Source organism: Danaus plexippus, assembly GCF_018135715.1.
Source record: "Danaus plexippus chromosome 3 unlocalized genomic scaffold, MEX_DaPlex mxdp_30, whole genome shotgun sequence".
In the NCBI taxonomy this organism is placed as follows: Eukaryota; Metazoa; Arthropoda; class Insecta; order Lepidoptera; family Nymphalidae; genus Danaus; species Danaus plexippus.
In genome coordinates, this window is record NW_026869845.1 from 2,624,082 (window position 1) to 2,639,691 (window position 15,610).

Sequence of the window (15,610 nt, forward strand, 5' to 3'; positions counted from 1 at the left end):
TATTGAAATTGGGATGTTTTTTAATTTCAATAGCCTCGCGAATTAATCTCGGTATATACTTGTCTTCCCGAGCGAGGATTTGAGGTTTATCAAAACGAATGTAGTGGCCTGGTTTGTCCATTGTGTGTTCACACACTGCTGACTTCGACGCGCGCCTGTTTTTGATGTCTGAGATGTGTTCCTTAACCCTTGTACCGATGCTCCTCTTCGTCTGTCCAATGTATGACAAGCCACAGTCACAGTCGAGTTTGTATACACCCGCTTGTTGTAAAGGAATGTTACTCTTGATTGGTCTCAAGAATTGGCTCACTTTCTTATGTGGTTTATAAATAGTTTTAATGGAAACCTTCTTCAAGATGTTGCCTATTCTGTCAGTAACTCCCTTCACATATGGTAGTATCGCAGGTTGTCGTTCAACTGTGGGTGGCTTCAGGTGGTTCTTGCGATGCTGGCGAGGCACGGGCAGGTTGTTGATGGTGAGAGCATGTTTTACATGCTGCAGCTCGGCCTCTAGGTGGTCAGCATCACAAAGGTATTGGGCTCTCTGTAACAAAGATTTGCCAACGGTAGCTAACTGTATAGGGTGGTGGTGCGAGTTACCGTTGAGGTACCTGTCCGTGTGTGTGGGTTTCCTATAAACAGTATGTCCCAAAGTATTGTCAGGATTCCTAATGACAAGTATATCAAGGAAAGCTAAAGAATTATTTGCCTCCAATTCTATAGTAAACTGAATCTTATTATTGATAGAATTAAGATGGTTCAGAAAAGCAGATGTTTTATTTTTATTTAATATTGTGAAGGTGTCATCTACATACCGTTTATATATTAAAGGTCTTATAGGAGGAGAGCAAAGGGCTCGCACCTCGAAGTCTTCCATGAATATGTCAGCGACAACGGGGGAAACCGGCGAACCCATTGCAACTCCATCTACTTGTATGTAGAATTCATCCTTCCACATGAGGTAGCCAGATGTTAGGCAATGCTTTAATAGTTCTGCATATTCTATAGGCATATTGTTATCCTTTAACTTACCTCTTACAATCTCAATGCAGTCAAGAACAGGTATACTAGTGAATAATGACTGTACATCGAAACTGACCATACTGTCATTGTCGCTAAATTAAAAACCTCCAAAATTGTATGGGTTGCCTAAAATCCATAAACAAGATGTTCCATTACGCCCAATAGTAAGCCAGATTGACTCACCAACTTATAAACTGGCTAAATTTCTTTCAAAGATATTATCACCACTCCGGGGCCACACAAAGTCATTTGTTAAGGATTCCTACCAATTTGTCAAAGATTTAAAACACCTAAAATTAAGCGACAATGACAGTATGGTCAGTTTCGATGTACAGTCATTATTCACTAGTATACCTGTTCTTGACTGCATTGAGATTGTAAGAGGTAAGTTAAAGGATAACAATATGCCTATAGAATATGCAGAACTATTAAAGCATTGCCTAACATCTGGCTACCTCATGTGGAAGGATGAATTCTACATACAAGTAGATGGAGTTGCAATGGGTTCGCCGGTTTCCCCCGTTGTCGCTGACATATTCATGGAAGACTTCGAGGTGCGAGCCCTTTGCTCTCCTCCTATAAGACCTTTAATATATAAACGGTATGTAGATGACACCTTCACAATATTAAATAAAAATAAAACATCTGCTTTTCTGAACCATCTTAATTCTATCAATAATAAGATTCAGTTTACTATAGAATTGGAGGCAAATAATTCTTTAGCTTTCCTTGATATACTTGTCATTAGGAATCCTGACAATACTTTGGGACATACTGTTTATAGGAAACCCACACACACGGACAGGTACCTCAACGGTAACTCGCACCACCACCCTATACAGTTAGCTACCGTTGGCAAATCTTTGTTACAGAGAGCCCAATACCTTTGTGATGCTGACCACCTAGAGGCCGAGCTGCAGCATGTAAAACATGCTCTCACCATCAACAACCTGCCCGTGCCTCGCCAGCATCGCAAGAACCACCTGAAGCCACCCACAGTTGAACGACAACCTGCGATACTACCATATGTGAAGGGAGTTACTGACAGAATAGGCAACATCTTGAAGAAGGTTTCCATTAAAACTATTTATAAACCACATAAGAAAGTGAGCCAATTCTTGAGACCAATCAAGAGTAACATTCCTTTACAACAAGCGGGTGTATACAAACTCGACTGTGACTGTGGCTTGTCATACATTGGACAGACGAAGAGGAGCATCGGTACAAGGGTTAAGGAACACATCTCAGACATCAAAAACAGGCGCGCGTCGAAGTCAGCAGTGTGTGAACACACAATGGACAAACCAGGCCACTACATTCGTTTTGATAAACCTCAAATCCTCGCTCGGGAAGACAAGTATATACCGAGATTAATTCGCGAGGCTATTGAAATTAAAAAACATCCCAATTTCAATAGAGAAGATGGCTGGAATCTATCAAACACCTGGGACCCCGTTCTTAAAAATATAAAATCCCATGTCCGAAACCACACCGCAGGACCTCAAGACACCGTGAGCGCATTCTGCCGGCATCCAGAGCGGTACGCCAGAAAATTAAGAAATCGATGGCGGTAGATGATAAATAACAAGGACCAACTGACAGACATTCACACCTCGTCTGCCCGTGATCACGGTTGCTGCAAAGTAACCGAAACGTCGGGATTATGTAGTTTTTAAATAATAAAATCCGCGTAGTAAATCCGAAAAATACTAGTTTCATTTAAAAATATATGATTATGTAACACAAAAATGTCAATAAGTCGTTGTATTCTATCCAACTTGAGCATTATAATTTAGGTAATGTGTCGCTTTCTTAATCCCTAGGTAAAAATTAACCATTAATCAGTACTTGAATCTTTAATCAAATTCTAGCAGCCTATCATCTCAACCTTAATTCCAACATCACGCCTAGAACTAACTAAGATATATACATGCTAACAGTTATGCAACCAAAAATCAATTATTCTCATTCGGTAATGCTGAAGAGTGCAAAGAATTTTTAATTTCAAGGTAATTAGGCTACTGACTAGGTCACGTGAAAATTATTGCAAGTGATAGACTATAGAATAATAATATCCCCAACGGGAACAAGGAGGCCTTTATATCATTAGCACCTAAACAATTATCATAACATACGTATTTATTTTTTACTTCTAAAATACATTCGACGATGTTATTAAATACAAATATGTAGTAGATATTATACAATGGTAAACAAGTAGAGTAGGCGGACAACTATAAATTATCAAAATTGTATGTTAAAAGACGAAGTTATGCTTCAAAACTTGCATTGAAATTAATTTAATAGTAGAAAACATGACTCCTGAAAACTTATAAAAATTTGCATAATATTTGTTCATCATTTGGGATTTTTGATTATCCTAACACCGATAAAAAAGTTAGGAGTTATTAAAATAATGGTAATTATCATAATGGCAATGAACGAGTTGGGTAGTGCCATTTTGAATTTTGTATGCAGGTCATTTTTTTTTTTATGGAATAGTAATAAAGAATTGTAGTGATATTATAGCTAAGGTAAAACTGATATCATAAGAAAAACTATAAAAATCTGTACAACCATTTTGTGTGTACATATTTAAGTAATTTCAAAGTGATATTATTTTATTTTTATCTGTTCAATTATTGAAGCAAAAAAAATATATTTGTAATATAAGTCTGTACTAAAGGACATATCTCTATTAATTGCGAAAGTGACATATACTACTACTAAAGAAAATTATGGTTAATTTACTTCTAACTGTTGTTTACGGCTTTGCCCGCATATGAATTCCATTTTGAGAAAAGCATTATCATCATTATGAACTATCATTCGAATTCTAAAAAAATCATTAATCAAATTTTATCTTGGTGACAGAAGAACAAAAATCAAGAAATAGCCTAAGTACTAGTTATTCCTTATGTTTCCCTCCTGCGAGTCAAATTCCCTTTAAAAACTGTCCAGTAGTTCCAGAGATTAATTTGAATTTTATTTATAACTATACAATATAGATTTAAAAAAAACCACCAATGTACATTTTCGTTTTAATCCATAGCATGATCTATATTATTCCTTCTTTATTACTCTTTTACGTGTACTTATAAGACTTTGAAACTCTCTTACCCTGAATAAAGCATTTTTAAAAACTTTTATAAAATTTTCAATGTATTTTTATGCAGTTGGAATATTTAAACCTAATATTGAACCACTTATCTTCAACCAATTGAGCTGAATTTTTGTATACAAACGTTTCCTACTTAAATTTAATTAAAAAACTTCTTTACATATAATTTATATTTAGTTTAGATTTTCTTTTAACAGACTAAATGGCATTAAGGATTGAGGTGTAACTCAATAATACTAAAAACTTATAAATAATCAGTAATTTTATTTAAACGTGTCAATTTTTTTATATAAAAATAATTTAAAAGTTCAGTTACATGATGGAGAAACTGTAAATAACAGTCTCTTGTTCGGATTATATGCAACTTAACTACATATCTGACTTCTTGCTTCTTAATGTCGAATATTTTAATAAGAACAAATTTATTATATTATGTGTTAACCGTGAACACAAATATTATAAATAACAAATAATTTATGTGCTGCAGGATATAAAAAAAATACTTAAATTCTTAAAAATGTGTTACTTCAGTAAAAAAAGGTTGATTAAAAATTATAATGTGCAAAAAAAGTTGCATTCCATAATATGGTGTAACAATGAAATTTATGTGTTAAAGCTCTCAAAACATTTTCTTCTTCATAGCTGTGTATCTTTCTGTATACTCGTTGTAACCTTCCAATGATGCTAATTGTTTGGATTCAAATAAATTGCCATCTACATTTAGTGTATGAATTTTTGAATCCCTTAACAGGCTTGGTAAAATAGCATCTAAACTAAGGCAGTTCTCCTCTAACCTCAGTATTTTTAACCGAGGTGCTTGACTTAAATCTTCACTTAAAACAGATATCTCATTTTGACTCAGGTTCAATTCTGCGGCAAACAAGTTTGACATGCCACTTGGTACTTCTGTCAATTTATTATGAGAAAGCTCCACAACCTCAAGGTTAGGGAGTCCTAATATCTCCATGGGAAATTTTTTTATCTTGTTATTATTCAAATATATTTGCTTCAAATTGCTTAAACTTGAAATCGCAGGTGGAAGAGATGTTAATGAATTAAATGACATATTCAATAACTCTAGCTTTTTCAGATTTTCCACTGAAGACGGCAGAATTTGTATCATGTTAGATGACAAATTTAGTTGTTTTAAATGTTTCAATTCGCTTATAGCGTCAGATATATTAGTAATTTTGTTTTTAGACACATCCAAGTTTCGTAACTGTTCTGCCAAATTAAAAACATCATCTGGAATTTCCTTTAATTTGTAGTCTGATATCTGTAGTACCCCCGTTTTAGATGCTGTTTCATAGTGCTGTTTAAGTGCAGCGTTACCCATTGAATAAAATAAAGCAACAATAACACACATAAGTAAAGTGTAGAAATTAAAATAATAGGTCCAATGTTCCAAAACGTTATTCAATATACTGATAAACCAATTTAATAACCATTTAAAATTAATTATAAGTTTTACGACCAAAATTTTCACTAAAACAATACAATGTCATCTGATTCAACTTTTATTTTTTGACAATTTATACTTTGACAAAACCCAAAGACAAAATATATTAGCTAAAGTTATATTGCCGTTATTCTATATTATATGTTTAACCAAAAACCACGATTAAACAAAAAAAATATATAATAAGCTAATAGTTACTAGGCCAGTACTTTTTTACCCTTCTATTGCGTGAAATTGGGGAACCAAAATAAAAAAATCTTTATTTATTCTGTATTCCAAAGATAAAACTTTAAATCTTATTTATACAAACTAAGATTGAATACATAGTTTTTTAAGTTTTTCAACTTACAGGTTTCTAAAAAACTTTTATGTTTTAAATGTTTATTTATTAGGTTCCCATCTACCTACCTTTTGTATTTTGAGACCCGACAAATATTTCAGACCTAAAATGTACTTATCTAAATAACGAAACTGCTTATATCGGTCAAAAGCAGAAAGCATTAATTCTTGGCACTTTTTCAACAATTTTAATAAATCAAATGTTTTAAATAATTACTAACATCATGAGAAAAACTAAACGTTAGTTAGAAAAACAAAAGAAGATTTATTATGAATTACAAAAAATTTATAATGTTGTACTAGCTACCGAGGAGGTATGAAAATATTATACAAAGAATCATTTCTAACTTTTTACCCCCGACGCAAAAACGACAGGGTGTTATACTTGGTCTGCTGGTCAGCACTTAGCACAATCGTTAGGCTTCAATGCGGTAAAATATATTTGAAATACAGCGTAAATAATGAACCAAAGAGAAAACTAACGCCACAATGTGCCAAATACAATTGAAAATGTGTTCCTGTGTAGAGATGTTAGCTGTTTTTGTTGAAAGAAGACGTAAAAAGAATTATTAATAGTATTTATCACGCAGCAAATTTAGAACTATGTAACCCCCGTTTTTCTAGCACTGAGACAAAGAGAAGTCGGATTTATTTACTACATGTTAACAGTTGTACCTACATGAAATCGTTTTAATATCCCTCATTCCTTAAAGTTTTAAATTCGGTCATACTTTTTTTTGTACCTATTGTAAATTTCTTTATAAATGATTTAGAAAAAGATGTATATTTTAAGTATGACAATGATGTCACCGTTGTAATATAAATATTTATTATGAATGTCCTTTTTAGATATAAACTACATATTTTTTATATAAAAGTCAACAATCAATCCTCTTTCTGATTTCTTTAAACTTCTTTTTATTGTGCTGGTATTCCCTTAAATGAAATTCAGAAATCTAATTGAATTTCCATTTGATATGACCATGAGTGTATTAAAATGAACTGTCCATGTAATGATTTTTTTCTTGATTAAAATTATACCATTTTTTATTTAATCTTTTTTATGGATATATTAAATATTACTTTTTGTATATTAATGTAAATTTAAATAATCAAATTATTGTAAATTCATCTAGTTTACAATAATACTTTTTACCCATTTCATGGAATTCATAGAACAGCTTATATAATATGAGTTAGTAAGCAACACCAAAAGTTTCATAGTGTATGGATACTATGGATGGATAGTGTATATTTCATACCGTGTATGGATAGTATAAGGCAAAAAAAATATCATTCATTCATCCGTCATTGTATCTGAGACAATTGTCCTAGGAAACTAACAGACTAATAAAAAATCGCTAAGTTTACTCTTAGGCTACACAATATAATAAATGTGAAAACTTGATTTAAATGTAGTGGACCAAATATAGGTTTGTCCAAAAAAATTCATTACTGATATATTAAGTCTACAGTTTATAAAAATTAGAGAGACGAAACAAGAGAGATAAAACATGAGAAAATTACTCCACTTTTTTCAAATTTTATATATTTTACTGTAAATATAAATTTACAACTAACATAAATTTAACTTTTTTTCATTAATAAATATAGGAGTTTGAAATAAAAGGATTTGGAAGCAGCATAACTTTGTCCATTAGTTATCAGTCTTCACTACTTACTAATAATCTGTAAATATTTATTATCTGTAGTGTGTAGATGTAGATTTTTCGTAAATCGTATTCGACTTTACGATTTAGGTTTTAGTATAGTGTATTTTGTATAAAATTTTATTGAATTACAATTTATTAAATGAATTTTATCGTATTTTAATAATAAACATGAAGTTTTAAAAATATAGGAAAATAATTTACTCGCATGTTCATTTACTATTTATGTTTCAATTTTGTTACCGCGGGAAAACATAGATAGGTTTGACTAGTTGACTGCTATAATGGCCGCAATAGCGCCAATGCTTTTAGTGTTTGTTCTTTTATTATGAATAACGAAATTGTATTTAGTCATTTGTATCCCGTTTCTGATATTCAGAAGAAAAACTAAAATGGACATCAACGCTGGTAAGTACCGTTTTAACACTTTGTACAAGCACCTGACAATCATCATCAACTCTCACATCCCGTAGTTTTTGTTGTTGATACCGTACCTTTAAAACATTCTGAGAACCAGGTCGGAATCTAAATTAAGCGGTAACCATAGTTAACTAATCGAGTCACTAGGTAATACTAAAACTATACTGAATAATATATTGAAATTTTAAGTCACGTCTCATAATTAATCCTCAATTCTAATACATAATTTTAAATTTAAAACTTACGAAATTTTTCTTTTCACATGAAACGTTGACAACAGCTTGTTATGACACTATCTAATTTCTCACTTGTGCTTCTGTAGAATTCTGGCTTTGTCTCTGAGGTATACTAGATTATAATTGAAAGTATAACACAAAGATAATTTGTTATACAAACTATTTACTTAAAACATGATTCTTCAATCATAGACTGGTATAAAAACTATTTTACAACATACTTTTTGCTTTTAACTTTCATTTATATTTTGTCAAAATTTAGGAAAATATGCAAAATTGACATCACTGAAATAAATTCTTCATAAACTGTTAAATTTAATTAAATAAGAGAACAAGATTTTCTTGTTATAAGGGATTTATTCAAATAATATTTAATTTTGTCCTACAATTGCTGACTTTATATGGAGATAAATATTTTCAAGTAAGTATATTAGCTGTTAGTTATGAGACCTAAACTAAATAAAATAGAAATAATTTGGGTGGTAATTGTCATGTTAATATGGTAAATGAAGTATTAAAGTATAAACATGTCTAGATAATTTAAAATGCTGGTTAATTGACCAGAGAGTTTTATTGAGATGGATAAGCTTCTTCGCTATTCAGTTTTCCTGTTATAATAATATGATTAAAATAATTGATGTTTTAATTATAATAAGTATTTATATATACATCTGCCTTACCTTAATACAAAGAAAAAATATTTTAAGGTTATATAAGTAGTATATTTAGTGATACATATATTTTTGATAATAGCCAATTTTTTTTCTTGGACAAAGATACTATTAATGATGTTTAAGTAAAATTGAAAAACTATTTCATATGTAATGTTTCAATTCAACCCATGTTTTTAAATACTATAATGAATAAGTTGTCAAAGATTCTTCATAAAAATAAAGTTATTTATTCTTGTTAATAAAAATACCCACAAGTTCTTAAGCTAAAATTGATTTTGTATGCTTTGAATAAAGGAGAATCAAGATACATACAAAGATTGTAGGTTGCATATATCTCTTCAACTTCACATGTCTAATGTACTCTTAATTTTTTTCAAAGAGGTTTCCACTCAGTTATCCCTAATCGATGTGCTGCTAAGCGACTTTGACAAGACAATTACACCATGCACTAACAAAAAGAATGAGAAAAAAGAAGAAGAAACACAGGATGCAATGCCAGACTCCACAACCAACACGGAAAAGACAAACACCAATCCTTTCCACTGTGGAGATGATGTCCTCGTACTCAATAAGGATGGACGATATTATTTAGGTATACCATGAACAGTTAGTTGTATACAATATCAATTATATTTTTTAAAGTATTCTTCTAATACAGATGTTTCTATCATATATATTGTATTTTACTATTAAGGTTTTAGTATTTCGTTTTACAAGTTTGCTGTCCATTTGATGTCAATAAAAACTTCTCGTTTACGATACAGGTACAATAGTAGAGTTGAGCACTAGCAATGACAACGATTCGTGTGAAGTGGGAACGGGTGTCGCGAGGTGTCTGGTCAAGTTCGGGGACGGTACCCACGCGTGGGCGCCTGTGACTTCACTCAAGTTGCTCAGCGCCCCGCCCTCCGACGATGGCAGGATCATGTGCGTCGTGTGCAAGAGACGCGAGGGCCCCGCTGCCAGTCTGGCAGCTAACGCGATTATCGCATGCGACATGTGCGGGAGGGGATATCACGCCAAGTGTCACACACCGCCGGTCGAAGCCTGGATTAACGGTAGGATTGGAAATGTTGATGTTTCAATATGCCACCTTTATGATCTGTGATCAACATGTATCTGGTTTTCAAAGGGTACTCGTCAATCCATCTTAGTTATTACATAGATATCACTAGTCGTGTAATAAAATGAAAAGTGAGTTCGTTAATCTGTCATAACATACTACTGATCCGATCGTCAGATTTCGAAGATAAAAAAATGGTATAATGATTTGATACACTGTCATAAAGTATAACTGATGAAAAGACACGTCGCTTTAATAAATAAATTATTGTAATGATTTAAGCTTTAAATAATACCATGTCCTTCGTTGGAACCACAGCACTCGGTTTATGTATTTCTCATTACACAGTTCCTGGAGGTGTCTCTGTCGCTTATCATCTCAGTCCTTGGTTTCGTCTGAATTGAATTCTATAATGGAATTCCACAAGTCTTTGTATATTCAAATCTCATTATTACTCACAAGCTTAGTCACCTATTTCATATATTTAAAATACCATTTATATGTCGGACTTTTTATTTTTTCTTCAAAACAATTTTGTCGGCAAAGGTCTCGTATCGTCAAAACGAACGAATGAGTAAAGACTCATTTTTTTTTTAACAGTCTCATCTCAGGTATATGCCTGGAGCCTAAATGTAAATTTTTGGTATGATTAACATGAAGCTAAATTCCGTAAATTCAAAATGTATATATCATGTAAGTCTTTGTATGTTTGCTTTAGAGAACACGGGTTCATTTGAGTATATGGTTTTACTTATTATGATTTTTTTTCTCTGCTTTGCTATAATCTCATACAAGTACTTCCTCAAATATATTTCTTTTTGAGTAAGGAATTTAATATTAGACTTTTCTTGTCATGTCAATACGGCAATAACAATTCTTAATTGTTGAAAAAAGGTTTAAATTGTTCAAACTTCATACGAAATGTTGAACAAAATCCTATTTTCATTTAGTTCCGTGTGTATAGTTTGCTAACTTTCAAAATCGGTGGTTTCCCGTAAGTACATACGTACTTGGGGTCGTCTCGCTCGGCTCTCATACAGGTCTTCACAATACAGATTCCATTGGATATAATCCACTCGTATTTCTTTGAATTGGCCAATAAATTTATCAAAATTGATTTATATTTCAGAGCTCGCAGCAATAGATGACGTTGACACTGATGACGTGGTGGCAAATGTTTATTCGTCTTCATATTTATTGATCTTCTATTTAAAATATATGCTAATAATCTAGACTCCTAAGCGAATGCACTATAGGCATAATATAGTTTCCTAATAATGTATTAGTAACGGTAGCACTAACAAAATTTAGGCAACAAAGAAACTATTTCATGTAACGAACGACACTAATTTATAGAAATATTAACTATTATATGTTAGTCTATATTCCTTTGACTATCCCAGAATAACACAATCTCCTTATAGAAACTATAAGCAAAATCAGAGAAACAACATTATTGCCTGCATTTTCGTCATAGGAAAGTGTATTAAAGACTTTAATGATATCAATATTAACCAGCCGTCTTTGTCAGGTGCCTCGTGGCATTGTAAAAGGTGTGTGGACCAAAGGTATCGTGTTGCTGCGGCGGAGAACAGAGCCTCGAAGAGATCAGACCTGTTCAGGTACAAAGGCGGCCAGCAGAGAAGACAACAACAGGAACTAACTCCGCCATGTGATGTACGAAGTATAAAAATAATATTTCATGTGTGCTAACAATAAACTATAACCGAGCCAAGCGAATGTTTTGTCTCCAGACTGCGTCGACCACATCCTCGACTGCATCGGAAGCAGGAAAAGATTCGAACGAAGTTCACTGCTACTGCGGCGAAAAGAGCGACTGGCTTGCACAAGTATGTTGTATAAATGTGTAATGATTTTTTAAAGCGGAGAATATTCAATAGGTGGTGGTCTGTATTATAGCAGCTGAATTTTCAGATGCTGTTATGCTGTCGCTGTTCGCGCTGGTTCCACCAAAGATGTGTCTCAAGTCTTCAATATCCGTTATACGCTGGGGATAAGTGAGTTATGACGACTTTACAAAGTAATATTATTATACAAAATCTTTTCATACTACTATAAATAAAATATATTTTTATTATTCGTTCAAAAAATTTAACAGTTGTAGATCTCTTAACATTGAATCAGCTTGTCTTAAATAACATTTAAACAACTTCCTAGATACAATGGGCATAAGACTCTAGTCTCTCGTAGTGCAATTATGTGAGGGTGAAGCTTCCTTTTACATAGCATATAATTTTCCAGGCTGTATATATTCGCATGTGCAAACTGCAACGGTGGCGCGGAGTATCTGCGGAGGTTGGAGCTGTGTTGGCTGGACCTGGCACATCTCGCCCTCTACAACCTCACCGCGTATAACGCACCCAACTACTTCGACTTGGACACGGTCATCATGCCTTACATCATGGACAACTGGCACGCGCTACAACTACCAGAGAAGGTCCGGCTTGGAATAATAACGTTATTGTAATATAATTTGAAATATCAATTCATTGTACATCTACTTTCCTGAACATCTATTAGAGGTATCACTTGATTGACTTGTAAATTCACCTAAAAATATTTTGTCTTTGTTATGGTAACTTATCAAACTTTCCTCTTGACTCTACCGCCGCAGAAAAACGTCTCTCGAAGCGAGATCTAGTTTTATATATATTGTCTTTCGAGATTAGATGGCAAGGATTTAGCTAATATGTGTACGGTTTTTGTTACTACTATTAATTAATGTCAATATTATATTTCATAGATTGATTTGTATAGTTAAGAAAAAAGTGAGAAACGAAGAAAGTATTTATATTTCAAAAGTGGCTGGATTCATTTAGATATAAATATTTACTAGACTATACAACAGCTCTGTGTCACAGTCAGATAAGTTATGATGACAAAATAAATGGTAATGAATCAGATGTGGCGGACACCGGTGAACGAGCGACGTGAACGTATACTGACAGCTCTGACGTCATCACGCAAGCGGTTCAAGTGCGGTAGAGAGATGAAGAAGCGGGCGACCATCTGGGGTCTGCGACTGAGACGGCCGCCGCCACCACCTCTACAGCTTGCTGCTCTCGAACAGGTACTAAAACGTTACTATTAGTAGTTAGTACTGACAATATGTGAGACGCAGACATGTTATCAGACCTATTTAATGAGCTTAAAATAGGCCGTTGCTAAAAGTAGATAAATTTAAAACAAGAAAGATATTCTGAAAACATGATAGAGCACGCAAGAGCGGTCTTGTAAAAACCTAATAGAGTTTGGTTAAGTTAAATAGATTTTTAGATAGTGTAGAACCTTCACAGTTATTCGATCTGCGAACACATTGTATGCTTCTGAAAATCAACTTCGTTTTTAATAACGCGTAATTTGAACTAAAAAATTCATCAAATTAGGAAATGTGTATTAAAATAGTATAATACTTTTTGTATTTTGTGATGGAATCACAAACACGAACACCATTATTTTCACTTACTACTAGGACTATGAATCCAAAGTTCCTTATTAATAATACCTGTTTAATCTTTTTTTTTTAACTCGTACATCCTCTATTTATTAGGTTAAAAAGGGAGAACCGTTGACAGACGAAATTGTACGAGAATACGGTCCCCGGTTAAGATTTTTATCGAGAGCGCCCTCGCCGCCCATCGACGATAGGTAAACTCGATTTTTATTAAATTAATTTAACTAATGAGAACATTATTAATGAGATAATTATATATTAAATAGTTCGTTCTTAGTTCACAGCCTTCAAGTAGTAACAACGAAAAAAGTTCCTATAAAAACCATAGCCAGCGCATGATAGTGCCAGTCGATGGTCACTGGTTGAACCTGATGATGGGAAAGAGGTTCCATGAAAACCTTAATTCTAATTCAGAAAACGATTCAGCCAGTTCATATGAATCCGTTAAAATATCGGAACGCGACGAGCAACCCTCTCCCTCCGTGTGTACCTCCACCCCTAGGAAATCCAATGCCAAAGATGATACATTAGAAAAAATTACAGAAATAAATGAATCTGAGTCAAATGAAGCAAAATCAACCTGCGAAAATTCCACAGTGCCATCACTAAACACACCTATACTCTGTTCTAAGTTAGATAAGGTACCCAAAGACAATACTGATGACATTAACTCGAGTAATAACGACTGTAATATTAATATCAACACTCATACCTCAAGGATAGCAACTATGAACTTAGAAGTTTCCAAGTTATCCACCAAAAACATTATTGAACATTCCAAGATAATGTCGCTCCAGCACATGGACAGTGCCCCAGCATATCCCAGCAGTTTCATACATGAATTTGAATCTTCAGGGGACGAAACGTCGAGTAGAGGAACGTTGGATGCAATCATACCGCCGTTAAAAGATTTTCAAGGGAAGAATAACCCATTTTTAATGCAAAATACATATCCTTCAAAAACTCCATTTTCATCGAATATGAATATTCATAACAGACAAAATGGTCGAAATCATTCGCGGTTCTCTCTACCAAATCAATTAAATCCTCTAATGGGGCCTTTAATACGACCATTGAAAAGAAAGCTCAGTGAAAAAGATATTGTTATAGGCCCGAACGGTGAAGTCAAGAGACGGAAATACAGAAGACCGCGAAAACATTTACAACTTCAGGTAAAAAAAAATCACTACAGAATGTATTAATATTAACAATTTGCCAAGAAAATTTTTCACAAGACTTCAGTTTTTGTACCCTTTTGATTCTTTCAGTCAGAGTGGTCTGTAAGACTAGCATTTTAACGACATTCACGCAGACATTATTTTCATTACTTATGCAGATCTGATGATTTCATGAGTAACAAACACAAAATTTTGCTTATTCCTTTATTAATTTTTTTTTTTTAAGAAAAAAATGACCAAAATATAAATATAAATAGATTATAAGTAATAGCTTTCTTTCACTACAGCTAAACAAATCATGTCCACTGCCCGAAGACAGCTCAAAGGCTGTCCCGACTACTATGGAGACGGACGTTACTCCACCTGCCACCGCGCACATGAACAACGCAAAGTTCCACGGCAGAAGACTGAGACAGCGGCAGGAGAAGAACTACTATGAGAACGGGAGACGGAACACGAACAGCGTGAACAACTTGAATAGCGTGAAGAGCCTCCAGCTCAGCCCGCACAAGGCTCTAGTGCCAGCGGGTGAGGTGGAGGCGCGCCAGCTGTCGGCGTTAAAGTCCACCGTCCAGTCTTACTTCCGTGCGGGGCAGACGTTCAGAGTGTTGGCGCGCCGCCTAGCGCCCGGCCTGCAGCCTGCCTACCTCATTGAGTGGGACTCCGCCCCCTAGTGGGGTACTCGTGAATTTATTTAAATATAAATATTATTTTAACTTTAATATATTTTAAGTGCTTGTCTGTAGCCTAATTTAGTTGTACAGTAAGTTCAAGGAATGTGATATATTATTATTCCAACGTGATGTGTTCGTTTTATTTGACCACCTGCCTTTATTTCAAAATGTAATCAATGATATAATCTTGATTAAAGATGAAATTGGAAGAAAGCGAGATCACGGATTTTGTCTATTTTACGAAACAACCTTATGCGACCTTTTCGGTCTTTGTTAAA

At 33.7% G+C, this 15,610-nt stretch overlaps 4 protein-coding genes across 5 annotated transcripts in view; 2 read left to right on the forward strand and 2 right to left on the reverse strand.

The window, feature by feature from the left end:
• LOC116766846 (1-acyl-sn-glycerol-3-phosphate acyltransferase alpha-like) overlaps positions 1–8,296 on the reverse strand; it is a 21,518-nt gene extending 13,222 nt beyond the window's left edge. The window contains exon 1 of the mRNA XM_032657145.2: positions 8,278–8,296. The gene's annotated coding sequence lies outside the window, so the exon portion shown is untranslated. The remainder of the gene's footprint in view (positions 1–8,277) is intronic.
• LOC133320089 (uncharacterized) lies at positions 1,130–2,730 on the forward strand. The gene is made up of 2 exons (XM_061526954.1): positions 1,130–2,093; positions 2,179–2,730. Exons 1-2 carry the CDS (start codon positions 1,338–1,340, stop codon positions 2,395–2,397), a joined length of 975 nt encoding a protein of 324 aa, XP_061382938.1. The 5' UTR covers positions 1,130–1,337; the 3' UTR covers positions 2,398–2,730.
• LOC116767116 (leucine-rich repeat-containing protein 57-like) lies at positions 4,389–5,679 on the reverse strand. Its single transcript, XM_032657334.2, has one exon. It carries the CDS (start codon positions 5,508–5,510, stop codon positions 4,764–4,766), a length of 747 nt encoding a protein of 248 aa, XP_032513225.2. The 5' UTR covers positions 5,511–5,679; the 3' UTR covers positions 4,389–4,763.
• LOC116766762 (uncharacterized) lies at positions 7,682–15,461 on the forward strand. Of its 2 annotated transcripts, none has more exons than XM_061526836.1 (11): positions 7,682–8,020; positions 9,322–9,534; positions 9,707–10,000; positions 11,537–11,682; positions 11,760–11,855; positions 11,929–12,023; positions 12,268–12,463; positions 12,929–13,096; positions 13,577–13,674; positions 13,758–14,652; positions 14,946–15,461. In XM_061526836.1, exons 1-11 carry the CDS (start codon positions 8,005–8,007, stop codon positions 15,330–15,332), a joined length of 2,604 nt encoding a protein of 867 aa, XP_061382820.1. In that variant the 5' UTR covers positions 7,682–8,004; the 3' UTR covers positions 15,333–15,461. The 2 variants fall into 2 exon arrangements, with proteins under 2 accessions (XP_061382820.1, XP_032512782.1); XM_032656891.2 differs by having other exon boundaries at positions 7,683–8,020; positions 11,941–12,023.
• The last annotated feature ends 149 nt before the right edge of the window (positions 15,462–15,610 follow it).